Genomic DNA, 26,636 nt, shown 5'->3' with positions numbered 1-26,636 from the left:
TTGAATACATCTTTTGCGTAGATATGTCATTTAGGCTAAGATTTCATTAATGTAACTAATGACATTCATGCTAGGGATTGGACTACAGTGTCTGTTATAGCAGTACAAAGTCAAAAATGCTGTGAAAAATGTATTCTAGCGTGTTTCTGAATGCAGACATGCTATTTCAAGTATTTAAGTCCAATTACAATGCAGAACATAATAAAATATGCAAAATTATTCTCAAATTTTCATTGTTTTAAATTGAAGCTTGCAATGATTTTTCATTTCTTTCATGTTTTCAAAGGAACTGGAAGAGCTCCGAAAACAGGGTGAAATTATACCACAGCTCATGTCAGAATGTGAATCTGTATCTCAACAATTACAGGTACAGTTTAGCAGTGAAATTAATTGTAAAGCAGTTGATGAATTTATTTTGTCCTTATAACCCATGAAGTTCTCTGTTTGAAATTCAAGTCTTAAAGGCAAAGAACCCCAGTTCACAAAACCAAAAGATACTTGCTAGTCGCAAAATGCACCATGGCCTTTATAGCACTGAGTCATTCATTGCTCTATTTCTTCCCTTGCATAAATTAGCGTGCCCTGGTTCACGCTGCATCCATCTCCTTGCTGGTTCCAGGCTATCCCACATCCTGTATTCCCACTGTGGGGCTGCCCCAGCAGAGCCTGTGCCAAGCAGCACCCCAGGACTTGTGGCTGATCCCTGCAGAGGCTCTTTGGAAAGTTATAGATGGGCAGAGCTGTGTGTTGTTGGGGACAAAGCTTACAGAGGCTCTGCTAGTGCTTTGTGGTTCCATGGGCCTTGGGGCACATGGCTGTGCTGCTGTGGAGGTGCTTGCACCCAGAAGCACTTGTGGGGCTGTGCCTTGGGCTGCTTAACTTAGCTAAGTAATACATAGAAGAATAAATGTAAGCAGTCTCATCAACGAAATCAGTCAATGACACCAACACTGTAATAATATAATTGGTGTCAAATCAGATAGAAGACTGCTGAGGGAAGGCAGGTGCTGAGCGTGGTTTGATTCAGCGATGCTGATGGCTTTCAGTGAGGGTAAGCATGTGCTTGTGTTAATGAAACGGAGACCAGAAGAACTTGTGCAGGAGCAGACTGCAGGATGGGAGGTGTTTTACCTGGCTGCCCCATTGCATGCCTAAGGGCTCCCCAGGGGCAGGGGCAAACTTTAAAATAAATAAATAAATAAAAACACTGATAATTCCTGAAGTACTGCATAAAGCAGTAGCATTCCTTGGGCAGTATTTTCTAAAGCTTGTCTTTCAAGATTAAACCACCATGGATAATTCTGTATGTAATTGCTGGCACAGTATCTAATTCTGCAACTGTAGCAGTGACAGAAATGTATGCGTGGTGTGTGATTTAAATCCGGCTGAATTTTAAGATATCAACCAAATGACAAAATCTGAAGCAAAGTGTCTTTTCCAGTTAATCTGTGTCCTTTTCTGCGTGGGCTTTTCTTAATCTGTCCAGCATGTGTAGGTTGCTTCAGAGGTTCTCGTGTTAATCAGTTTGCAGAAGTTGGAGCAAACTTTTCCAGTCTGATGCCGTTTGTTGCTTTACTCTCTTAAATTCTGCTCATCTTTCTTCTCTATGATTCATCTTTGTCTTTTTGTCTTCAAGGATGCTGAGAATAAGAACAAAGATCTTGAAGAGAAAGTCAGAACACTAAGGACAGAAGTTGAAGAGAGCAAACACAGGCAGACCAACCTTAAAACTGAATTAAAGAATTTTTTAGATGTACTAGATGGGAAGATAGATGAATTACACGATTTCCGACAAGGACTGTCTAAACTTGGAGTTGACAACTAGATGGCAATAGATTTTTGTAATCTAGGGTCTGGATGTTTGATGTTTTGTTGATCCCAATCATGTGTTTTACGAAATATAACTAGAATGTTCCACCTGTTTGCATTGTTTTTGTACATAGAGGCTGAAAATTTGATGTGGGTTATTTTGGGTTTTTGTTTCTCTGTTTGTTTTCCAAACCAATCATGCTGCTCACTGAATTCTGTTGAGGTTAGAAACTTTCTATGCTGCTGCTCTGGCTTTGTGGGGTTGGGAACAGGTAGAGGGTTCTGTCTCAGGAATCTGGAACTAGATCTACCTTAAAATGAATATGCAGTTAGTTGTTGCAGGGAAATTTATATCTTTCTTAAGGGCTGTTGCAACCATAGAAACAGAAAACAAGTCTTTCTTTTCCAGACTATCAGCACTCCTAGCAACGTATCCTTTTATTCCTTGGCCAAGCAGAGAGATTAGATGGAGCTCCTGCAGTCTGTAAATCAGCCTTGTGAAATGTGCCTGTGATGATCTGCAGTCAAGTGAATTGCTTGACACGCGTGCCAGTATCTTTAGGGACCACGTTGATCAGGTCTGATTCAGAGAGTGAAATCTAGAGGATTTCATATAACCTCCAGTTCAGGCTGCATGTGCTTGCTTGGGTCCGTGCAGCGCCAAGTCAACACTGTAGAAATGAATTCCAGCTCTTACACTTCAAGTCACACGTTACCCATAGGTGAGAACAGCTTTTCTTGCTCAGCAAATCCATCTCTCATTAAACCGTCATCTCAGTTTTGAACCCTTATTGTTCAGTCGCTATGTGTGCCTCTGAAAAGTACACACCTGAGTCTTGGGACCAGATATTTGTTTTAGGAGGAGACGTACTGCTGCTTGGTACGCAGCGCATGTGCACCTCTGCGCACCTCCATCACTGCTGCTCAGCTGCCACAGCAGGGGCTCAAGAGGCATGATCAGAAAAGCATCAGGAGGTCATAGGAAGCAGCTTCCTGCCCAGGAGACTTGCAGGTAATGACTGCATGAAACCAAAACCCCTTTCTTTCCTATGATTCCTGCGTTCTCCCCTCAGGAGACAGGTGGGTGAGAGTTAGTCACCTGGGTAGACTGACAAAGAAAAAACCCAACCTCAAAGGCAGAAAATGTAGTCTTTGTTTATCCAGCAGCTCTAAACAGGTATTGGGAAATGCAGACTCATACGCCAGACTGCAGCGAAGACATTGTTGTGACATGGACTGATGTGAGAAGGAACAGAGAGGAGCCCATGTTTTGCTTTTATCCCTAGGAATTCCATCAGCTTCTTTCGTTTCTTTCTCCGTATCCTGGTTTGAGATTCTGTTTATGCTGCATCTGAATTCATTCAGGAGAGAACTTGTGATTATGGATATTATATTTGCTCCTATCAGGTGAAAGCTTGGTGAAGCACCAGGTGAGTGCATTCCAGAAGTGACTGATTCAATAGCCACGCCATAATGTTTGCATATTATTTCTTAGGGATTTTTTCTTTCTTGGCATGTTTCTATTATAAAAGTGACCTTTAAAAGATGTGGGTTATAGATGAAACACGCGTTGAATTATTTTTGTACATGGCTATATAATTCACATGCTGGAGATGGGTTTTGTCTGCCATTGTCCCATGAGTTTTCATTTCATCCATTGCGTTACAGTCATCACCTATTTTTTAGACTGGATTTTTTGTACTCTTGCTTTTAATCCTTTTAATTGACACATGTGAAGCTGGGACCTTTTATAACCACTATGACCATTGAAGTCTTTTAAAAAACAAATGCTGTAGGCTGTTGAAATTTAAAAATAAAAATAAAAATCAGGTACATGGCATGTAGGCGTGTGAAAATTAGACTTTGCCAGCCTGGAATATTCAACAGTTGCATAATGTGGGGTTAGGACAGACTTCTCAAAATTGAGAATGACGTCAGAAACTGTGTGTGGTGGTGAGCAAGCAGTCTCCATTTTTAGTCTTTCTATTTGATAGCAAGTCCACGATCATAGAACAGGCAGCTTGTCCTCCTTCTCCACTCCCGCCATTCTGCTGCAGAGCTCCATGTGTGGGGGAGCAATATGAGCAGTCGGGGCTCCTGGTCACAGTGCTCATCATGTCTGCACTAAGCACCCTGCTCCATCTTCTGCTTCCTTTTGTTTGCTGAGTGATCTTAGGGCTTCTTGCTCTGGTTTTAATATAAAATACGGTCAGAGGTGTGCAAAAGACTCTGCAAAGAGATGATTCTGTTGGGATTAATTCAGGCTTTTTCCAGCTTTAGTCAGATCTGTCGCAGATCCCAGAGCTTGATTTTATTCATTATTTCAGCTCAGGGCCGTGCAAACCCATATGGCTGGCAAATAAGGAATGTCAGCTCTGTATCCATTGTATATGAGACTGTATCTCACCTTGAGCACCCGTGATTTTACTTTCCACACACAGGTTTTTCCCCCAGAGTGGTGCATGGCAGGATGTCTCCTACCTCAGCTGCATGGCCACATGTTTGCAAAGGCCTTCTGCCTGGCTTCGAGTGCTGCCACTGCCCCTCAGCTGTGGCCTGCCCCCATGGCACCTGCAAAGCTGGGGCTCTGAGAACAGAAATCTGCACTGACACTCTTTAGTGAGAGTGTCTGTCTGTCTTCCGTGTTCTCCAGAGAGATACTCCTCTGACACAGCGTTGGAGCTGCTGGTAGTGTTGGTTTTTCTCTTGGTGCAATTGCCAAAGTAATCTAGCAGATCCAGTAGAACTGTTCAGTGGCAGAAAAATGCCTTGAGATAATTGTTGTCAGGGGAATGGAATGTTTCACCTGGCACGTTAGTTAGCATATTGGAAGATGACCTTAGCCTAATGGTTAGAATAAATGAATTCAAAATGAGAAACTTAAAACTTTGTTTCACAAACAAAAATAACACAGTTTAACCTTTTCCTTTTTTTTTATCCCTTTTCCTGTTTGGCTGAATCCAAGGTTCACATGTTGTTAGGTTCTTCCAAACTAAACCCATCAAAGCCTCGATGGCTTCTTGCAAATACAGTGTTGTCTTCCTGAGCCTGTGGATTAAGAAAATAACACTGCTGTCGGGGTGAATGGCTGTATGTCTCAGTGTATTCTCGATACTGATTCCAAAGGGAGAAGGTTTAAATAGGATTTGGGGAGCTATGTCTGATTTTGGTGATGGTTGTGGCAAAAGCTTCAGTGCAGGATGTGCTCTGTGCTCAGCCCCACACTGATGGAGCATCAGAGGACTGAGATGGCCACTGCTGGCCCCTCTGCCTTATCACAGGCAGTTCTTGGCTCCTGAAGTCTGCTGGAATCCAAGTCTTCAGCATATCAAAGATGGGGGGAGGGTTGAGAAGTGAATATCCATGCACAGCTGAGTGGCACGAGAGCCTGGCAGCCCAAACAGCTTGTGTCAGAACATGGGGGAGCGATGGGGCTCTTGGCATAGTTGGGTGGCTGCAAGGCATGGAGCTGCCCTGGGGTCATGCCTGCTCACTCACCTTTGTGTTAAGCACAGCAACCTGTAGGCACAAGGCACTTAACCCAGAAGCAGCTCCAAGCAGAGGTCCCATGCAGGTGGCTGGGGCATTTGCAGGCCTAATTGCTTGGCAGCATTCATGCTGACCTCTAGGAGATAAATTGACCATTACGTGAAGTTTGCATGTCCGAAGTATTGATGTCTGTTCTAACCAACATACCTGAAGTCAAACCCACATTCAGGAGATTGCCAACAGAGCATCAGCCATACTTCCCATGGGGTTCTGCGGTCAGTGGGCAGAGTGGAGCCTCTCACAGTCTGACTTTCTGCTGTGCTCTGTGTTATGCTTCTCTTTTTTTGTTCCATAAGACAGTCTAAATACATGGTCTTCAAATGAAGGTGCCTATACCTCGTTTTCTTTTTTTATATGCCTATTTTGAAATAGATAGCTCTTCCCTTTCTGCTCAGTCAGTTACCTAATGATGGCACAGGCAAGAAAGGTACGTGAGGAAAATTGATCCACTCATGTATTTGTGTGTGGTATTTGGGGGGTTTGTGTGTTCGTTTGTTTTTAACACTGTCAGCAATAATTATTTTAGCCATATACTAGCTAAAAAAAAAGACCAATAATACAGGATTTGTGAGCTAAGCTTCTCCATTTGCAGTGTGCTGCCCAACCTGGGCGTGTGGAAGGGAGCTGTGCTTGGTAGGAGTGTTTTGCAGCATTTTGTTTTCCTTCCCTTGCCTGGTAGTGACCACGAGCATCACGTTCTGTAAAACTCACCATGAATGATGAACGAAGCACATTGTTTTTAACAGAAATATATCCCTTTGTCTTTGAGAGTTCTGAGAGTGTCTTAGTGTGATCTGCAATACCAAAATACTTAGATTATTATGAGACTTTAGTACTGGAGACATCCACGCCCCCTGTTTTAACTGTTTCGAGTGACGTTTAGTGAATGAGAACTTGTTGATACACAACTGTGGGAAAACACTGCAGTGCTCTACATGTATATTTTTATTTGGTTTTGTTATATTTAGTATATAAGTTAATGGAAACTGGAGTGTTTACTACAGTTGGATCATTGTAATAACATCTCTTACCTCGTCATTTTGTCTGCTGTGAAAATATATATATATTTTTTTCAAATTGGCCATAGACAGTCAGTGTTAACATTTAGACTCCTAGTAGCAGTAAATGCTGGGTTTTATATATATATACATACATATATATAAAGAAAAATTTGATTTTTTGCTTTATGAACTTATACAACTTTGTGATTTTTATCTGATTTTATTGTAACATAAAGTTGTTTTACGTAAAAATATATAGTTTAAGTAAAATCTCTTGTCTCACTGTCTTCATTGACTTCAGAAAATGGATATCCTTTCCCTGCAGTGTATCACACAGTTGCGAAGCTGGACTGAAGGTAATGCTGTCACTCAGCATGGAATGTTGTTTAGATCTATGTGTATGCTGTAGTACCTTAGATACATACTGTAAAAACCTTGTTTCCATGAGGTGGAGCTTAGAAAACTTTGTCCTGCTCTACTGTTAGAACAGCTAGAGGGAGTGCAGGGCTGGGCAGAGAGATAAGAGCTGAACTGGAAAAGACATTTCTAGATACACTGTGGTATGAAATTTGGGATTTACTGCACTCTGGGTAAGACCTGTTACTAGAAGGAGGCTCTGTGCTGTCCTGCTGGGGATGCTTAGTACTAAAAACCTCATGGAGTCCTGTAGCTGATGGAGCAGCCCTGGTGGCAGCTGGAACTGCTCTGGTATCTTCTTTGGAGGGATAAATGGAACCCAAGAATAAGTCTGTGCTTTGAAATAAGAGGTGTTTGGACAGCAGTGCTCTCCATCAGGATCCAGAGGTTAGCAGCACCCTCCCAGCAGAAGCAGTTTCCTGAGGTGAAACATCTGTGTCCCACAGCCCATCCCTGGGTGGTGATAGCACTGTGCTGCTGCTGCAGATTGCACATAAAGATGCTTTCAGCATCCTTGTGTTCATCACACAGAAACAGTGTTTGCCAACTTGGCATTAACCCAGGCCTCCCCCAGGGGATTTATAAGGTTTGAAGACTGCTAAATGGATGAGGCTTATTGTGCCTTTGTTACTTGGGGTTACATGGCTGCAAATGTCAGCACTGGGGTGAATAGGAAGCACGGCCACCCCTGATCTTTCTTCAGAGCTTTTCCATCAGGAACCATCCATAGCTCTGCCAAGCAGCTCAATAATCTGGGGCAGCCCCTGAGTAACCAGGAGCCATGATAGCAGCTCATATGCACTGCAGCAGTTGGTGGGAAGCACTGCTCCTTGCTGGCTGCCTGTGGCTCCTTGCCGGCTGCCTGGCACATGGGTGACGAATGTTCCCAGTAGAAGCAGCCAGGTCAGTGAGCAGAGCCATCAGGGAAATCAGCTGCTGCATGCCAATAATGCCTTCGTTGTCACTTTTGACTGGATTCCTATCAGGAAGCTTGGAGAGCCTCCAAAAAGAGGTTTGTACTTCTCGAACTATTCATTAAACAGCTTTTTGCCAGGCTGTGTGATAGCGAGCTGTGATACGCTGCCATGGGATTTCTGGCAAAAATACAAGTGAAGGGGAGATGAAGTTTCAGTGTAATATTTGACACATGAACAGATGAATGACTTTGTAATATGTGTTCCTTTTGGTATTCTCCTTGTATCAGCAACACAGGAAAAGCTTAAGCCTTGATTTGGAGGAAAAAACACCATCCTACCAGTGGGAGTCTCATACAACAGCAGTGTGCTGGGTGAGATGGACTCACCATGCTTCTTGTAACTGATGGCAGGGCTGCATTTACACAGCGATGCAGTAGGAAGCAGTGTGTTGAGCACCCTGTTGATAGCCCAGCCAGGCTGGGTGCCATGGGCTGCCTGAGGGCCCAAGGAACAATTCTTGTCAATGGTTTGCATTCAGGTCTATGAGAGGATATATCCATGGGTACATGACAGGCATTGATTGGAGCTTTTTTTCTTTCTTTTCTTTTTCTCTATTGTCTGCTTCCCTTGTTAGGACTGGTGGTCTATGGAAAAGAAATTTGTGGCAGTAATCAAGAGAGAGCTTGTCTCCTGAGTTTCCATAATTGGGTATGATTTGTTGCATATGCCCTGGATTGAGCGTAATGTATGCTGGCTGGAGGGAATCCAGGCATACAGGGAATTATAAATATCACCAGGACGGGCAACCTTTTTGCATTACCATATCATTCTGAATGGTATCAGTTTTCAAAGCTATCTACTTTCAGGCTTTTGTCATTTGTTTCAGTGCTGCCATTAGCCAGGGCTTTCCAGTTGTGGGAGATGCAGTTTTGCACCATTCATTAACCTAGAGATGAGTGATGCCAGACGGGATCCTGGAGGCTCATGAAGAAAGGACCCAGGTAACTAAGTATTTATGTCAGTCAGATCTTGCTTACATAGAGCAGTGCTGGGTGCATTGGTAGAGATAATCCCTGGCTCTGAAGCCTGGGAAAGTGCAGTGATTCACTCTCTCCTCTCACTGCACAGGTCCCCTGGCCATCAGCACAGTCACTGCTGTGGGATGGGAACAGCTTTAGGACAGCACTGAGAGAGACACGCAAATGCTTAACAAATGGGGAGCAGAAGAGGCAGTGATGCATTGCATGGCAGCCCAGCTCTCCTTTATTAAACTGAGAATCTGTACACTCTATTGGTTCAGATGAAAACCAAACAGGGTCCCAGGTCCCTAGGGATTCACAGCCTCAGCTTTCTGCTTCGTGTCCCACCTGGGGCAGCTGGTGTTTGGGGGACAGCTCTGCAACCTGCTGAGGTCCTTGGGCAGACCCAGGCAGCATTTATCTGCAGCAGAGAGAGATGCTGCTTTGTCATTGGTCATTCAGGGATACAGTCAGCTTTGTAGCTTCTCTTTCAGAAAGAAACCCGAAGGCAAGGATAGGCTATTAGTGATGTATAAGTCCTCATTTCTGCATGTGATAAATGCATGCAAAGGCAGCATTAAGGAGGTTTTTGGGTACTGCTGTGTTTACCAGGGGCTGCAGGTTGCAGTCCCAAATGCCCCTCAGCAGGAAGTGCTCCTTCACAGGTGAGGCGGGCAGAGGAGGCATGAGTTGAGGCAGAACACACCTCTGCTTTGCCCCTCTGTGTACTCAGTGTCCATGAGCACTTCTCAGTGCCTTTGCTCTGAAGTAGCTGACTAGCTCCGGAGGGGGAGATGGCAGCAGTCTCTGTGTAGCTCAGTGGATGTGTGGGTGCAGGATCCCTTTTTGCCGTCATCACTGCTGAGCAGGAAGAGGCTGTGGGATGGGCAGTGACTCACTTGCTGATGAGTATCAACTCTGGCATCTTTGTAAGAGCAGGACAGATCTGTGTTGTCACCCCAGTGTCTGTGCTGCCCACTCTTGTGGAGCCAGGACCTTGCTGATGGAACCAGGATCCAAACCCACCTCTGTGGGCAGTGGGTGCTGGCCAGCAGGGGAGTGGGAATGGCTGCTGGCTTTGTTTCTATTTATAGGATGGTGTTCAGAGCAAGACAAAGGACTGTTGCCTTGGGATAGAAAGATATTGCAGATTTTATGGCATAAAAAAGTGGTTAAGTAAGTGCAATGAACTCCTATAGGACCAGTATCCCAGCAGGATGCTGTGCACCTTTCCCCAGCTGCATCCTACCAGTAAGAAGGGAATGGGAGAGGTCGGTGCTGTCCCCTGGTTTCAGGCTGGTGAGCTGTTTGCCACAGAAGTGAAATCCATGTCACAGCATTTCCCCAGACTCCTCATCCTCTGGCCATTGGCAGCTCTGTGTTTGGCTATGGACTCCTCTTGCCCACTCACCCACCTGCAGCCATCTGCCATGTCCTCTGCTCCCTGCTGAACAAGCCCTGGTCCTTTGGAGGTGCCACTGGTCAAGGGCAGAAAACAGAGAGCAGAGTTCAGCAGACAGACCTGGAGGATTTGCTTGAGACCAGAGGGAGCCCAAGAAGGGACTAAGAGCTGTGGCAGAAAGGGGGCTTCTGGTGGAAAATGAGCAAGTGTGAGGTTTGGTATAATATGTTTTTGGTGCAGTTAGCAGCTCTTTCTTAGCGCTGGAGCAATGGCTTGCTGTAGACAGCTTGTTTTATGCAGCATTTTCACAAGTAGCTGAGCTGTTAATGTCACTTCTACCTGAGCAGATTTAATTCAGCTGCTTCTCGCTTTCAGATTAGTGTGACATGCTGAGAATGAAAATTGCATGCTTTTCCACTAGGAGGAAAAAAAAAAAAGAAAGAAAGAGAAGCAGAAAGCCCCACAATGTTCTGGAGCAGCTTCCAGTGTGTGCTTTTCCCCTGGGATTTATTTATGGATTGTTGGGAGCTGCTTCCAGTGCCAGGCCCTGCAGCAGCATTTATTAAAAGATACCTTCACTGCCACTCACCTTTTATCATTGCTGTGGATTTAATTGAAATGATGCATCCCTCTTTCCTGCTGTATCATGTTATTATGACACACGGTGTGCAGCTGTTCTCTCTGATGCAAACAGGAAGTTTTGGAATTAAAAATGCTTTTCAACTGGGAAGTATGCGTAACCTCAAATCTCATTTTCCTCAAAAAGAAAGAGTTCACATTTATCTACCCACCTCCTTTCTGAAAAAGGCTGAACGAAGCAGCATCTCTCATCTTTTTGTTAGTCCTAACCAATGCCTTCATACAGACCAGCTTTGTTCTCCTTGCTCCAGGTGTCCTTGCATAGATTTGCATCTTCTTATTTTAAGGGGATAAAAGGAGGGAGTGCAGGTGGGCAAAGGGGCTTCTGGGGTCCACAGGGCTCTCAGCCTGTTCCTGACTGTTTCTCAGAGGGAGCTCCTCATGGTCTATCCACTCTTTAACATAGGGAGCAACTCCCATTCCCCTCCTACCTTGCCTATCTCTTCTAAAGAGCCAATACCCCTAAATGGTGAGAGCAGAGCAGAGGAGCCCTATATGAGTCCTGTAAAGACCAGATTGGGCCTTATTTGGTTAGAAACAGTAATTTGGTGTTGCTTTTTTCTCCCTTGGCTTTAACAAAGCAACAGAGGAAGGCATGGACCTGCAGCATGCAGTCATGGTGTGGCTGGGGAGAACTCTTGTTCTGTTTGCAGTGATGAGAAATGAAACAGAGTTCAACGTTCACACCATATCAGAGCCATCCATCATGTGATGAAGCCTTGAACTGTTCATTTATGGGATGGAGAAGTGACACTGTGCAGCCTGCTGGCAGGCACTGCTCGTGCCCTCAGGCCAGGCAGGGCTGTGGGGGCACACGCATGCAGGATACAGCCTCAGCCATGAATCAGCCCTGTGTGTGCTGGGGGCTTGGTGACAGAGGAGCCTCATCCATCCTGAAAAGCAGTGAGGTGACAGAACTGCTGACAAATCCATATCTGTGCTGCCATCCCCAGTCACTGCTGAGGGCCTGCGTTTGCTGGGTGCTGCAGTCCTGCTGCAATCAAAGGGCAGGGCTGTCAGAGCACAGCTCTCCCCATCAGCCCAGGCTGTCTTTGAATACAAGTCTCCCTAAAAGCACTGCCAGCTGCTGCCTTGCCTGCCCACATCTTGTTAAAGCTCACAAGGCACAGGAACTGGGGTTAGGAGGAACTTAGCCCTCACCATTGGGCTACACAGTAGCTCCTGGTGCTATGAACCCCCTTAAAGCCAGACAGCTGCATTGCTGCTTCAACAAATGCTGCAGCTGGACACTAAGGGCAGCCTGTTCCTTCACTGGCCCAAGAAGGGGCTGCTTTAATGGCAATGCAAAGCACAAATCCAGCCCTACAGACCTGCTCACCACAGAGCCAGCCCCCAGCCCAGAGTCTCAAGTGGTTTCATCCATCAGCTCTTCAGCATTTAGAGATTAAATAGATCTGCTTATATCTGCAAATTTGTTATTGACCTACACATTCCAAAAATACTTGAAAACAATAAATGGATATACATATATCGTCATAGTGAATTGCTGCTGCATGGTTGACACTTGCTACCACAACCAGAGCCCCCTGAACCCACTTACGCTGTCTGGATCTATTTTTATTAATGGTCAGTGTAAATTCCAGAAGAAATGTTGAATCATTTTTGTCACCATCTACCCAAAGTAGAAACAGTCTTTAAATATAATGTAGTTGAGTTTTTAAGGCACAATGCAAGTATAGCTACAGTATATCAGATAACTAATTAAACTCATGGAAGGAGCTATAAACACATACTGATGTTGTCATTGGAGAAATGCAGCTCTGTTGTACAGGGCCATATTCCAGACAATATCAATACAATATTTTGGCTTTCTTCTCTGCCAGGGCTTCAGTAGAACTGTAGATGTAGGAGAAACACCTTTTGGTCTAGAACCACTCCAAGCTTCCAGCTAAAAACTAAACTTTTCAGTAATTACCACAGCAGTGATTATCACAAACTCAGTAGCAATCTTTTCCAATCAGCATTGCTGGACTCTTTCATACATGCACACCTTACAACATAATGGTAAGAGGAGTATCCAGTGCAGTTATCTGAGAGCAGACTGTAATCAGACAAGCAAAATGCCTGAGAAATTTCTAGACAACACAAGTAAGAAGCTGAGGTACCAAATTATGCCAAGTTTGCTGGACTGCCTTTATCACCACATGATAAAATAGATTTTCATTTCATTTTTCATTCCCAGAAAGCTTTTGTGATAACGTTGCTGAGGAGAAACAACCTAAATATAATGTATGTTTCAATCCACTATATCCAGTATTTTAGCTATCTCCAGATGGGGTGAAAGCTACATAGCATTGAAACAGAAATATCTGTTAAAGTCATACTCCAACATACATTTGCATTTCATGCAAAAATAAGAACCTGCGGCTCCTGTAGAAAATCAACAGGACCCTTTATCTCTATAAAGATTTGTGCACTTTAAGAACACACACACAGTCTCACTGTTCTTTCATTCTGAAAGGCACTCCTTCATGACGTGCAAAAATGAGAGCAATACTGTTCCAGTCAGTAAGTCTGTTACTCTAAATTGGTTAGCTGTCCCATTCTCCGTTATTCTGATCATTATTTTCCTCTTCTTCAGAATCGGCAGACACTTTCTTAATTCTCTGGATGGCTGCTTTAATGCTTCTTTCTAGCTCATTAGTAGATTCTTTACTGGCGTCTTTCTCAGTATCTCTATTCACTTTTCTTAGTTTAACTCCTTGCCTTATGGCAGAGAGGATGTTGTCTTTCACAGAGGCATATGGATTTGGCTGTTCCACTTTGCGAAGGTGAACTTCACCGCGTTTTAGAGAAGCCAGCACCTCATCCATCGTGCCTGCAACAGATAAGTCTAGTGTTAACAGCAGGAAGGCAAGCACAGTTACAAGTACAGAATCCTACCTGTGTGTTCAGGGTTCTTCCTTTCATCTTCACTAGAGACAGAACGAAGAATAGTCCCTTATGGCACAGACTCATAACAGCTTCTGCAGTGCCATGCTCCAGCACTGAGTTAAACCTTTGTATCTTGAATTGAGAAGCCAACACCTCTTTAACATTATACAAGGTTGAGCACTAACAAAGAAATTACACACAAAGGAGAATGTTTTTTTTCTTTATAACTTCATGGCCTTTCAAAAAAAAAAAAAAAAAAAAAAGAAAAGAAATTACTGAACCAAGAAATCTCTTGTATTCCATATTAGAAACAATCAACCACTCCTGGCTTGCTCAGATGCCTGCTGAGACCGTCAATTGCATTTTTGCTCAGCCAAGAGAAAAATGAAAAGATTTGAGTAGAAGGGTTTGAAACTACACTACTGAAGTCAGTGGGAGCCAGATCACAGCCCAAGCAGGCAAGCAGACAGTTCTTTTCTGTGTCGACTTAAAATATCTATCTATCTATCTATCTATCTATCTATCTATCTATCTATCTATCTATCTATCTATCTATCTATCTATATCCTATATTACAACATGATTTCAATCTCAGGCTATGTTTCTGAACTTCACACCGTAAAGAACACCCCAGTGAGAGGGCTTCTGCTGGCTCTGTCAATACACGCTGCAATTTGTGTTGTTGTCCTCTTGTTGGATTCTTAGACTGTCAGATGGGAAAGGCTGTTTCCCTGGACAGCAGTCCAGTCCTACAGCCACACAGACCACCCACACCCCACAACTGCAAGGATTTTTGTCACACACAGTGCACAGTGTTAGCTGATTGAGCACTAAAAATGCAACATTCTGCTGAATCCTGTGGTACCTTCAGAGACTGCTAGAGATGCTAGAAAAGGATTAAGCAGAGACCCACAAAGTTGTCCTGCAACACCTCTTAGTAAGCAAGCCACTAGTGATGCTGTTCCAGCAGCAATCTGAATACTCTGGTGTACAACTCGTGTTGCTTATCAAAACCTTTTGTGAGTATCTGTGGCAGAGTAATCCCACAGCCCTCTTAGACTGAAGTCAGCACACTAATGCACTGGATGCACAGTAGTTTGTCACTCTAGCCCAACTGTGTTCAGCCTTCCAACTGCTCATACTTCCTCACACCTTGGAAGAATTCAAAATGCTCAGCTTTCTCAGAGTTTCTGCCTGTGGTTTGCCTCTTAACTGAGAGGATACAAATCCTGCTTAAATGGACTGTGAATAAACTGAAAAGGAATGCTCTGTTTTTAAAGACCTGCTTCAGTCTTCAGAGCTCTACTGTGACAACAACAAAAAAATTGCTGCCTACCAACTTAGTTCAATCTGCCTGACTCAGTCCAAACACTTGCTTTAGAGACAAAAATAAGACTGCTAGCAGGATGTAACCAGTGCAGTCTAGAGGGGTTGCTGAGCTCTATTCTCATTCAAATGACTGTGCTCCACTTGCAAAGTTCAGCCTTCAATTTCACCTACATGATCTTGCTAACAAAGCAGAGGGGGTATCAGAGAAGTATTTTTGCCCTAGGAATGCAAATATGCCAAAGCTACCCATCTGCCTTTCAAATCCTGGTGGAATTCTGCATGAATTCTCTCAAGAATCCTTTATTTAGAAACCAAGCAAATTGTAAACAGACACAGGCTGTGCATACCTTAGAAATGCAAGCAGCCCAGCTGCTAGCTCTGTACATACATCATAAACATTGAAGTGTAGCCTTTGTACAACCACATATGTACCTACAGTGGTCTTTTGACTGGATAGATTATTTACTCTCATCAAAATGAGTCATTCTGTACAACTGTTGCAAAATCATGGAAAAAATAAGTCTGGTAATAAAGGTTGCTTACCTCCAACATGAACAACATGAATAAATTCCCTCTACCTGGAATTTCTGACACCTTTCTACCTCTTACACCAGCAGGATCTTCAACAAATGCAGACGTTTTAAAATATCAACATGAATATTCAACTAGACAGCACTGCCCCAGAAACACAAGTTATACATTCTGGAAGTCAGAATCCTGTGGAGCATATCAAACTGGATCAACCAACCATGCTTACTCATTTAGAATCCTGAGTTATGGTGCTACTGTATGCCAATGTCTTTAAATTTCTAAGAACTTCTTTCTCTTGAGAAAGACTGCATGCTATTACTGCCTAGAACCAGAGGGAGAACTGAATAATACCAGAAAGTCAATGTGAGCCTACTTACCTTTGCAATTATTTATAGACCTCCTGGCTGAATCATCCTGTTTGTTTGGTGCAGGGCTTTCTGAAAAGTCATCAGATCTAAGGGAAAGTGGCTTGTCCTCTATTGTTGGTCTTGTCTTTAAATGCAGAGGTAAGGGAGGGGGTAATGGTGGAGCAGGTGGAGGAGGTAGAGGTGGTGGGGGTGGTGGAGGAGGTAAGGATAGAGAGATCAATTCCTCACTGTGATTTTGTTGCTTTGAATCACCAGTAGTAATAAAACTTTGGGCAGGGATATCTTCTGGGGTATCCTGCTGTGAAGTTTCTGATACTTGTGCTTCTACTAGCAGCAAGCTCTTTGGCTGCTCTGGTGCTGGTCTTGCTCTTGATGGGGGAGGAGGGTGCCCTACTGCAGCCTTCTGAGTGATGTTTCTTGGCAATCTGGGACTGAGAGGCTCTGGATGAGATGTTTTCAGCACAACGTGAGCTGGACACTTCTGAAAAACAAATTGTAAGCAGAAGGTCACATCTCCATGGGACTAACCAAACCAACATCCCCAAAGAGGTTTAAAAACAGAAGAACACAAGCCTGTACCACTCACCCACTTAAGGTAAAAATTCAACACCAAACATATTTAAAGGAATGTAAAGGTGTTTTTTTCAAAGCCATTTCCTCTTCTATTATTTGCAGCAGGATCTCACCTGGAAACTATTTCTTTAGCAGGCTGAATTCCGTTTACTCAATTACACACAATCCTATTTATGTTACCCAAATGGTGGTCTCAGATTTAGACTATGCTCAAGATATCCGATGTTATGTTTTGGTATCATAAAGGATAAATGTAACACACTACTTACCTCCCTGAATGTCTTCAGCCTCTCCAGCGTTTTCTGACGTTCCTGGCTTATCCAAGCTTTTTTCTTTTTCTCTTCCTCTTTTTGCTTGTCTCTTTTCTGCATTAAAACATAAGTGAGTGAGCATTTGTGTGTGAAAACAAGCAGCTGCCTGATTCTTCAAAGCTGCTGTTCAGTACTCACTATCTGTATGCTGTGATGCTGTTGGAAACGCTTTTTCAACTCTTCTGCTTGTTGGAGTCTCTGCCGATGGCTTGCTTCACACTGATCCTGGTAGAACAACAAAATTCATATGATCCTTGGCTAGTTCACATTCACTGTGTGCCATTAACTCCCCATGCACAAGTTACTAACAACAACCAGTGCCAAGTGCATGGCTGTGCCATGAATGATGGCTAAGCTCAACAGGTGGCAAAATGAGAGACACTGTGAAGGTGAGATCTGTGGAATTCCTTCAAGACTAAAGCCAATTTGATTTGTTTTTATCCTAACTAATGATAGTTATTCACGCTACAGAGGGAGTATAACCCAGATCTGAAATCTGTCTTATGTTTAAAATAAAAAGAAAAAGAAAAAAAGAGAGAGAAAAAGATATGGAGAAAACAAGAAAAAGGCAGCAACAAGCTCTGAAGAAATTCTACTCAAGTCTCACCTTCAGGCAAGGGGTGCTGCAACATGAGAAGGAGGGGAAGAAGGAAGTTAGAAGGACACTGCAAAAAAACACAAGGCTACTTTCCCTCTGTCTGTTTTATTTGCCATAGGTTCTATGTGCAAAGGCCAGGGAAATAAATGTAGGTGAAGCACAATGAATGCCTACAAGGAGTACCTTGTGTTAGTAACAAAGCTGAAGCTGCAGGCTTCAGTGTTTTCTCCAGGAGTCATTATTTGCCACTCTATGGGGGGAAAACCCACATATCTGTGCAATCAAATCAGTGTAACCAGTAGATAGCAATTAAGTGAATGAAAATGGAAGCAAAGAAAGTGGCTGCAGAGGAAGCTGTTGCAAGCAAGAGACAACAATCATCCACATAACATTCTAAGTATCATTCCCACTCTGTCCAGCCTAGCTAGGAGTAGGAAGCCAAACAGACTTGAGCTTGAGCTCTGCCCTCTACTTCGGTGAAACTGTGCAAGTGTAAAATAAGCCCAGCTCACTAGGAAGGTTCACAAGAGTCAGCTGTGTTCTCACTTGTCTTCCTAGTGTTCTGCTTCAGATGATATAACAAAGGAAAAAACTGCATCTTGCACAGAACTGAGAGGCTGGAGAGAGTATTGCAGTAGTTAAATTTCCCCTCCCTCCAAAGGTATCACTGCGTGGCTTGCTCTGTCACTGCAGCTTCCTTCATAGCAGGCCAGGTTTTCTCCTGTGCTGCAGCTGCTTTGTGAAAGACTGCATGGACAAAGCTTCAGCTGGCCACAGCAGGGCTCTGTATGAAGTTTAGCTGACAGAAAAACACCTCCCAAGTCATTCATGTAAGTCTGTGCTCTCAATACATTTGAAAGGCACTCATACCACACAGCAGAGCATAAAGATGGCTTAAAACCACATTGCCCCTCTTCCTGTTTTAGGGGCCTTGGCACAGAATCACACATCATCTTCTCCACTCCACCCAAACCTTCCCTATTTGTTTCCTGTCGATCCCTCATGAGTCAACACTCATGACATTGGCTACAGAAACTGCGCATCTCCAGGACTGCATTTACTTTTTTGTTCCTGAGGTAGGCTCTCCTCGCACAGACAGTCCCACGCTTTGTCTCCAACTGCTTAGTCTTCTGCCTCAGCACCGTCATTTCTGACAAGTTAGCGTAATGGTGTTCCATTGTCTGTTCAATGACCTTGAGCTCCTCAGGATTTTCACGTGTATCATAGTAAACAACTTCATCCTGTTTCTCTAAAAAGGCATTTGGTATTTTTTTTAAAAACCCAAAAATTGCCACGGTTATTTAAACATTTAAACAACTAATGACATCTTAAAAGCCACTGAGGGCAGTGAGTTAGTTATTAGAAAGTGTAAAGCTCCAGAGCCAAGCTTGGACCTTTCAAGCTTTACGCAAACATGTCATGCTACTCACAGGAGTGTTTTACAGGATCAGATTTATGCTGTTAACATTTGCTGTTATTCAGCTTCCTCTCTCAAATGTCTCTTTGTGCTTTAACTCCTACCTTCACCAACTGGAGTGTTCCTGGAATACTGAAGGCTGTTCTGAATGAGTAACTTACTTTATTATTTACCAGCTACTTAGTTACTTAGTTAAGCAACAAGCAGGAGCAATGTTTACTCCACAGGGTACACAGTAACAGAGAACTCACCAAGGACAAGTAAACATAAAGATACCTAACTTGGTATCTTACATTATGAACAAACTTTCAAACTGAAATATAAGGAGCACTCAAGTAGCATCTAGATTTAATTACTTCTTTTTGTCATTACAGGATGTATTTTGCAATTTCTATATGTAAAATTACAACAAACTTGTGATTAATTTCAGGACGTATTTCAATAGGTCACAGTATCAGAGATCCTATACATAGATCCCGTAGTTATGCAAGCAGTAAGTATTTGCCATGCAAGTCATTCCACATACCAAACTAGGGCACACATTTGTCATATCTGATGTCAAAATGAACTACCAGCACATATATATTCTTTTAAATACTTGTATTGTATCAAACTACTGTCGAAGACATAATATCAGATAGTGCCAAAACACCAGTGCTTCCCAGATTGCTTTCTATTAGCAAGACCTCAATAGGAAAAATCCTCTATTTTTTAAATATTATTTTAAATACAAAGAACACCACTCTTGCATCTTAGATATATGCTTAATTATTTCTTTTTTCTTACCTTTAATCTGTCTCCTCAAAGTGTCCAACTGTACAATAAGCAGCATTTCTTCATGTTTCAATATATCGAGCTGTACATTATATAATTCCAATTGGGTTTCATAATAATATATTTCTAGCTCCTCTGCTACAGTCACATTCTCTTCTTGTTCACTGAGGTTCTCCATCTGTACAGCCCAAAGCAGAAAATAAAAAGCATTGATAACCAAATATACACACAGGAAACAAGCATGCAAGCATACTTCAGCCTATAAGTTGCCCAGATACCTGCAGAACCTGACCTATCTGGCAGCTGCTAAAGTGCTCTGGTATGGAAATGACAGAATACTAGAAAAGGTTGGAGCAGAATTCCAAGGAGGCAGCAGCCTCGTTAATCTAAAGATGTAGTTTTACCATAAGTCTACTAGGAAAGACTTCATCATGATCTGCACAAATAACAATACTACTCTTGGAAAATGAAAGTCAGATACACCCAGCAGCAGTAAAACAACATGAAGCAGAGTAGGTCAGAATATTAAAATTAATATTCTGGTTCTGTAGTGTCCACTGAACATAATTTCTGCTCCTTGTCTGCTTAAAATCAATAATTTTAAAGGTCAACACCAAAAATGCTAACGTGATACTTGATACTTACATGGGTATTTATCTTAACCCTTCCTAAGTGTCTCCATGCATGCAGGAGCAATTTCAAGAACCGGAAACCAGCATTTTCTCATAACTTAAAACCACACTGAAAACCATCCAGTTCAAGCTCTGTGTTTGTTAAATTAAAAACTGATTTATCTTCCCCAAACTGTGAAGAAACACCAGGTTGTTTTGTCATCACTTTTAGTGTTTAAAAACATTTAGGTCAGCTCTGCAACCTTGTAAAATACATAGCACTGAGTGTAGGTGCTTTGCTGAAAGAGGTCTCTCAAGTTTTTCCATAAACAAAGAGATTGAAATTCCCCCTGTGACGCCCTTGGTGGGTTTTGATCAGCTTTCCACAAAACACTGACAGCAAAGGAGGCATTGCAGAGTCTTACATTTTTCTGAATAGAAGCTCTCTTGTGTTTCAGGCATAATTCTCTTGCCCTCAGGTGCTGAAGGGTCTCTTTAGCCAACATACATTTCAGGTTTTCCAGTCGTGGCAAAGCTGAAGCCCAGGTGGCTTTACCAAATCTTTCCTGGTCTTGTTCCATCTGCTTGTGCATTGCTGTAGACACAAATATTGCAATAAGAGATTAAAAATCGAGAAAAAAATAATCTGAGTGCATTTATACAACAACTGCAGTAGTAAAAATACTGATGCTATCAAACAATGTCCAAAGCTTTTTTTTAAAATTAAAGAAGATTGAATTTACTATTTCATACTAAGTAAAATACTTTATTGACATGTCTTAACAATTACACAGTGATCTGCACATTTAACATGCTGAAGTCCTACACGCTTGCACACCAAGGACTGAAAGCATTCATGCTTTCTCTTGAGAGGTTTGTAGCCACAAGTATTAGGCCTTAACAATATTTGGGTGCGAGCAAAATATAAGCTGTAAATCAAATTGGTTTAAAGATGTAAATCTTAGGTGAATAAAACGTTTCTTGAGCTTACCTAACCTTGGAGTTTGAAGAGAGAGCAACAAAGGTACTAAAAATAGCTTTCAATATCCTAAATCAAGTATTTAGGAAGCCTTTTGTGAAAACCATTCTGATTACCTGACAGAGCCTTCACAGTTTCCTTGAAGTACTTCACAGTTATATCCTGAATAGAGCACACAGCAGTCTCCGCTCGCTTAGTCCATTCTTCAGCATCTTTTTGCAGAGCTGCTACTCTTTTAGGTCCCAGATTATCATACTGTAAAGATTTCTGCAAAGACATAAAAAAAAATTCAGTTATCAGCTGGCTGCAAAAGTGGTATATCTTGTACTGAACTATACTGACAGACATTCCTAGCAAGGCACAGCACGTGGCAAGCATGGACTTCTCTCCTCCTACAAAACAAACCACTCCTCACACCTGTGCATGACCACTCCTCATTCTGAGCTAACTCAGAATCTTTGTACCTAAATCATGACCTTGAAGCATTCACTTTGGATCAGTTTTTTTCTTAAAATGCTTTTAAAAACTAAGATCTTAAAAATAATGACTAATTGAAGTGGTTTTGTTGCTAAAAGTGACACAGATACACTCTTCTATATATTTTTCCCTCATGTGTTGACAGCACAACACCATGTCAGGTTCTCCAGCTCAGCAGTTCTTTCACATAGGAACAGGGATATAGGGAAGAAACATAAGAGAACATTTTCAAGTCCACAGGGAGTACATATGTACAGGACTAGTATTCACTTATATAAGCGTATTCATTAATATAAGCATCCAGATTTCAAATGAGCCTGCACATCATTCTGAATTATAAAGTAGCAAGCTTTGGGCTTCATTTTCTCCAATTTTCATTTTAATTTTTAAGTACAGCATATTTTACCTTCACAGTTTAGGCTTATAGTTCCTAAAAAACCTTCCTTAACCTAAACTTCGTATGGTTCAGATCCTTTCTGGTACACTAACAGCTAACTCTAATTTGACAGATCAAATAGTGGATGGCTCACTTCCCCAGGGATGTCATAACTTTCACTGAGTGCTTCCAGTTTAAGATGCACACAAAAGGAAATGAAAAAAAAAAAAAAGACTAATCTGAGCTTGTACCCCTAACAGGATTAGCACCAATACATGCCTGTTTTCTTGGTCAGGTCTTCTCTACTTTTTCTTTTACTTCCAGAGCTGAACTGATGTACTGCATCAGCACTGGGTAGAATGGCATTGTCATCATCACAAACCGATCCCACTGAAGGTGACATGATGAAAGCTACTTAGATCTCTGCAAACACAGCTCACTGGAAAGTAAAGTGGACAGGTAGAGCTCAGGCATGTTTTCCTATTAAGCCCTCAAAATGGAGGGAAGGGGGACACTGGTGCAGTACAGCTGCATTTTCATGCAAACCAGTGCCACAGACTGAGATCCTTTCAGAGCAGTTCTGCCCCAGGTCTACATTTCAGTCATATTTGATGGCTTCACAGGAGGAAAAAAGCAAAAGCAGGCTAAGGCAAAACTAGAGAGTAAGAAGCAACGCCTCACTGTCATTATGTAACCTGTAAACTTCATAAAGACAGAACCTACCAGGATTTCCAGTTTGCACAGTGTTGCCAGTTCCCGCATGTCTCGGAAGGGCTGCAGCAAGTACTGGTAGAACTGTGTTGCCATGGTAATCAAATCCTGATAAGCTTCATCTTCTTCCTCATAAACCTTCATCAAAGCCACCATTGTGTCAGCATTTTTATGCAGCTGAAGAACCTAGCGGGATAAAAGGTAAATCAGGCTTGGCTGCTTTGTGTATTGGCTGCTGATGGGCTGCGGTGGAAGGCACCTGCCATTTATCACCAGGTGAAATAGGCACAGCTTCCCAGCACCCCAGGCAGCCAGCAGCCACCCCAGCATGAAATACTATTAACACCACACTAACGGGCACTGATTGCTCTGTATTGCATTAGGAGACTGCAAGGAGTCTTGCCCAGGCCATCATCACGCCTAGGGCCTCCTACAGCAGAAATCCCAGCGGTTGTGTATAGGTGACTCAAACAGGACTGGTAAAGGAGAATTCTGCATACTAAAAGGGCAAGGAAGGTATTCTTAAACTCTTGCATCTCGTCCACAATTACTATATACCCATTAATAAGAAATGAGTGTCTAGACCCCAAATTTCTGACTTGAGGATTAGACTTAAAAATAAGAATTCTACTCCTGATATAGCCTGCAGTTAAATCACATTGCCATTCACACAATTTCTAACAGCTTACTCAGATCACAGTCCTAGTGGCAGAAGATTTTATAACCTGTCATTCATGCAGTGAGCTACTCTCTTTCTGACACATTAGTCTTCCTTTGATGTCTTTAGTTGTTCCTCTAGCAAAAAAAAAAAAACAAAGCAGGAAACTTCCCCTAATTGCTTTTGTTTACTGGCTAAAATCAAAACTTCAAAGATTTTTCTTTGACAGCAACTACCAGGCACCACAGAGCACGGTGCACAGCAGGACACAGCAAGGCAGCTGAGGGCCACAGATCTCCCTGGAAAGACACTGCTTGGTCTGTGGCTCTTTGAGGGAACGAACAAAGTGAGAAAACACATCTAGAAATGCTGGCTTGGTTATGTTGCAACTGAGAAGCATTGGAATTAAATCATCACCCGTCCTGCCAGCTGAGTCCAACAGCAGGAGCAAAGGTCCCAGCAGTGGAGGAATCTCCTCAGGGAAGCTCTGTGGCAGGAGAACAACAGGACAGAACTGCAGCATTTCTGATAACCCCTGGAGATCTGAAGCTCCACCTGCAGCAGTATAACAGTATAAAAGACTTTCCCCTCTTTCTCTTCAGAGAAACAATAGTTCACTTCTTAATGAGAAAAATCATTTATCAGAATTCTCTTTTTGCAGAGGGATTTTTTTTAATTTTTTTTTTTATTTTATTTTTTTTTTGCTTTTGGTTGGGTTTCTTGTCTGTTTGGCTTTGTCTGGATAAAATCCTTGCTTTTACACAATCCGCTCTTCTTTTCATGGAACTGCTCTATCATTACTGTGTCCAAGTGCACTCTCTGGTTGTGTTGGCAGTGCTGCCCTTGGGTTTTTGATCTCCTGTACAGCACTCGCTGCCTTTGAGCAAGCAAACAAACACCATTTATATGGCACCACTCTCATACTACGCTCAGAAGTTCTGAATTCTTCCATCCTGGCCCAGAGGATGAAATACTTGAGAAAGATGAAGATTGAGAAGGGGAAGGGCAATGCTCTGATACTTAGGGCCAGCTTAGAGCCTGTAGATAGAAGTTTTATTTCCAGCTTTGCTCTGTAAATCTAATGTAACTTTGGTCTAGATTGCAATGGAATGAGTTTATGTCCCTGCCAGGCCTTCATGTGCAACAACACTTTATGTTCAGACTCACCTAAAACACAGTTAGAAAAAAGCGCTGAGTTACACTCAGCCACCAAACCCTAAAGCACACATTCCTGAGCTGCTACAGCGTATTTCTCACTGTTCCACAAACTGTTACAGCCCTTCTGTCACGAGAACTGTAACTCTATGTAACACTGTACGAGGATACATTGTAAACTACAGCTTCCTCTCTAAAGAGCGTCTTTCTGTCACAGTACCGGCGCCGCTCACAGAATCACAGAATGACCCGGGTTGGAAGGGACCTCAAGGATCATGTAGTTCCAACCCCCTGCCTGGCAGGGCCACCAAACACACACCTTTACTAGATCAGGTTGCCCAGGGCCCCGTCCAACCTGGCCTTGAACACCTCCAAGGACGGGGCATCCACAACCTCCCTGGGCAGCCTGTTCCAAGACCTAACCACTCTCCTAGTAAAGAACTTCCCCCTAACATCCAACATAAATCTTCCCTCTTTTAACTTAAAACCATTTCCCCGTGTCCTGCTATTGTCAGCCCTTTCCAAGAGTTTACTCCCTGGGAGTAAGTTCCCTTCAGCTATTGAAAGGCTGCTTTCAGGGCCGACCCCCGGCAGCAAAGCCCGTTCCCAGCCCCTCCCCAGGGCCCGTACCCGCCGCAGGGCGTCCTTAGCCCGGGCCAGGTGCCCTCTCAGGGCCGTCCCTCGGAACTCGTGCAGGCTCTCGAAGTACTCGTCGTCACGGCGGCTGTCGGCGGCGAACAGGACGTCCAGCAGCACGCGGCCGCCGCACAGCTCCAGCGCCCAGCCCAGGTAGCGCTCCAGCTGCCGGCACAGCTCCGACACCTCGGCCTCATCGGGCGCCGCGCCGCCGGGGAACAACACGGCCCAGAGCCCGCCCGAGGAGCCGGGCAGAGCGGGCGGTAGAGCGGGCAGTGCGGGCTCCAGGCGGGGGCAGACGGCCGCCAGCTGCCGGTGGACGCCGAGCAGGGCCGGCGTCGAGAAGAGGCCCGCCCAGCTCTGCGGGGTTCGCTCCGCAGTCTCGGCCCGGCAGTGGCAGGTGACGGCGAAGGCGCCTTCGACCTCGTTCCATCCCACCAGGAAGCGGAGGCGAGGCGGCGGCTGTGGCTCGGTGAAGGCGGTGTCCCGCACGGCCACCCACCCCTCCAGGCTGTCGGGCTGCGGCTCCATGATGGCGGCGAAGCGAAACAAAACGAAACTAAACTCGTCCGCCTTAAGGGAGCAGCGGGCAGAGGGGCCTGGGTGGGATCCATTGGCTGGAGCCGATCGGGGGCGGGGCCGAAGCGAAAAGGGGCGGGGGGAGCGGAACCACGCGCTGCGGTACGGAAATAAACAACCGGTCCTCAAAAACAGGAGAGCAAAATGAGGCAGCTTCCATTGGGTATTGCTTTGGGGGCATCTAATGCTTGCCCTGTCAATAACCCAGTCCTTTCTTGGCTGTTGAATGACTTCAGCAGGAGGGTGGCACACAGTCCCACACCCAGTCCAACCATAACCCCTTCCCCTCCTATGCCCCTCAGTGCCATATCCACCCTGCTCTCGGACCCATGGACAGCGACTCTTCCCTGGGCAGCCTGTGCCAATGCCTCACCACTCCCTCCGAGAAGAAATATTCCCTAATATCCAACCTGAATGCATGTGTTGGCCTTTTCCAATGAGCCCCTATGAAAGGACCCGCAGGCCTCGCAATAGAGCGGGAAGTGACACAGCTTTTTGTACAGCACGTATCTCTCATCGAGGCTGAATTTAATTTACGGTAAACAAAACATTGTGTTCTGGTCTTCGGAAGTAAAGCTGACACTACTAATTTTTCAATAGATGAAAGCCTGTGAGATATTGTAGATTAACAACAAAGAGGCATAAATGAGCTCCCATCTGAAAAATTAATAACATCCGTTTGACAGCATCAGTGTTAACATTCCTACAAAGGCTGCATCATTTACATGGAAACATTTCTGCTCTGATCTTGCAGATGATAGAGACACTATTGGCAGTAATGAGATTATGACTACATGGGTAATTAACTTGTAACTCGTCGCTGAAACAGCCAGCAGTTGTACTGCTAAAAATGTGAGGAAATGACACCAAGTGTGATTGGAATAGAGGAAAAAGCAGAGCTCTGT

At 43.7% G+C, this 26,636-nt stretch overlaps 2 protein-coding genes across 3 annotated transcripts in view; one reads left to right on the top strand and one right to left on the bottom strand.

Annotated features, from left to right (window-relative positions):
• The window catches only part of HOMER2 (homer scaffold protein 2), a 47,750-nt gene extending 44,108 nt beyond the window's left edge, over positions 1-3,642 (top strand). For both annotated transcript variants that reach the window (XM_015872917.2, XM_015872916.2), the window contains 2 exons: positions 287-367; positions 1,637-3,642. In XM_015872917.2, coding sequence (XP_015728403.1) covers positions 287-367; positions 1,637-1,825 — 270 coding nt within the window. In that variant the 3' untranslated portion in view covers positions 1,826-3,642. The remainder of the gene's footprint in view (positions 1-286; positions 368-1,636) is intronic.
• An 8,668-nt stretch (positions 3,643-12,310) lies between these two features.
• WHAMM (WASP homolog associated with actin, golgi membranes and microtubules) lies at positions 12,311-25,768 on the bottom strand. Its single transcript, XM_015872915.2, has 10 exons — positions 25,147-25,768; positions 22,716-22,889; positions 21,256-21,406; positions 20,586-20,755; positions 19,562-19,727; positions 18,420-18,607; positions 16,899-16,985; positions 16,719-16,814; positions 15,886-16,357; positions 12,311-13,592 (listed from the first exon to the last, which is right to left on the bottom strand). Exons 1-10 carry the CDS (start codon positions 25,681-25,683, stop codon positions 13,306-13,308), a joined length of 2,328 nt encoding a protein of 775 aa, XP_015728401.1. The 5' UTR covers positions 25,684-25,768; the 3' UTR covers positions 12,311-13,305.
• Between the last annotated feature and the right edge of the window lie 868 nt (positions 25,769-26,636).

Source organism: Coturnix japonica, chromosome 10 (assembly GCF_001577835.2).
Source record: "Coturnix japonica isolate 7356 chromosome 10, Coturnix japonica 2.1, whole genome shotgun sequence".
In the NCBI taxonomy this organism is placed as follows: Eukaryota; Metazoa; Chordata; class Aves; order Galliformes; family Phasianidae; genus Coturnix; species Coturnix japonica.
Note: the sequence above shows the minus strand (reverse complement) of the source record. Positions and strands in the feature narration are given on the sequence as shown.

Excerpts from the sequence above, each read along its gene's own strand:
- WHAMM (XM_015872915.2), bottom strand. The coding sequence starts at position 25,683 with ATGGAGCCGCAGCCCGACAGCCTGGAGGGGTGGGTGGCCGTGCGGGAC. Across the intron at positions 19,728-20,585 it reads GAGCTTCTATTCAGAAAAAT|ATGGAGAACCTCAGTGAACA; the intron begins GTAAGACTCTGC and ends TGGGCTGTACAG. Across the intron at positions 16,358-16,718 it reads GGCTGAAGACATTCAGGGAG|AAGTGTCCAGCTCACGTTGT; the intron begins GTAAGTAGTGTG and ends TTTGTTTTTCAG.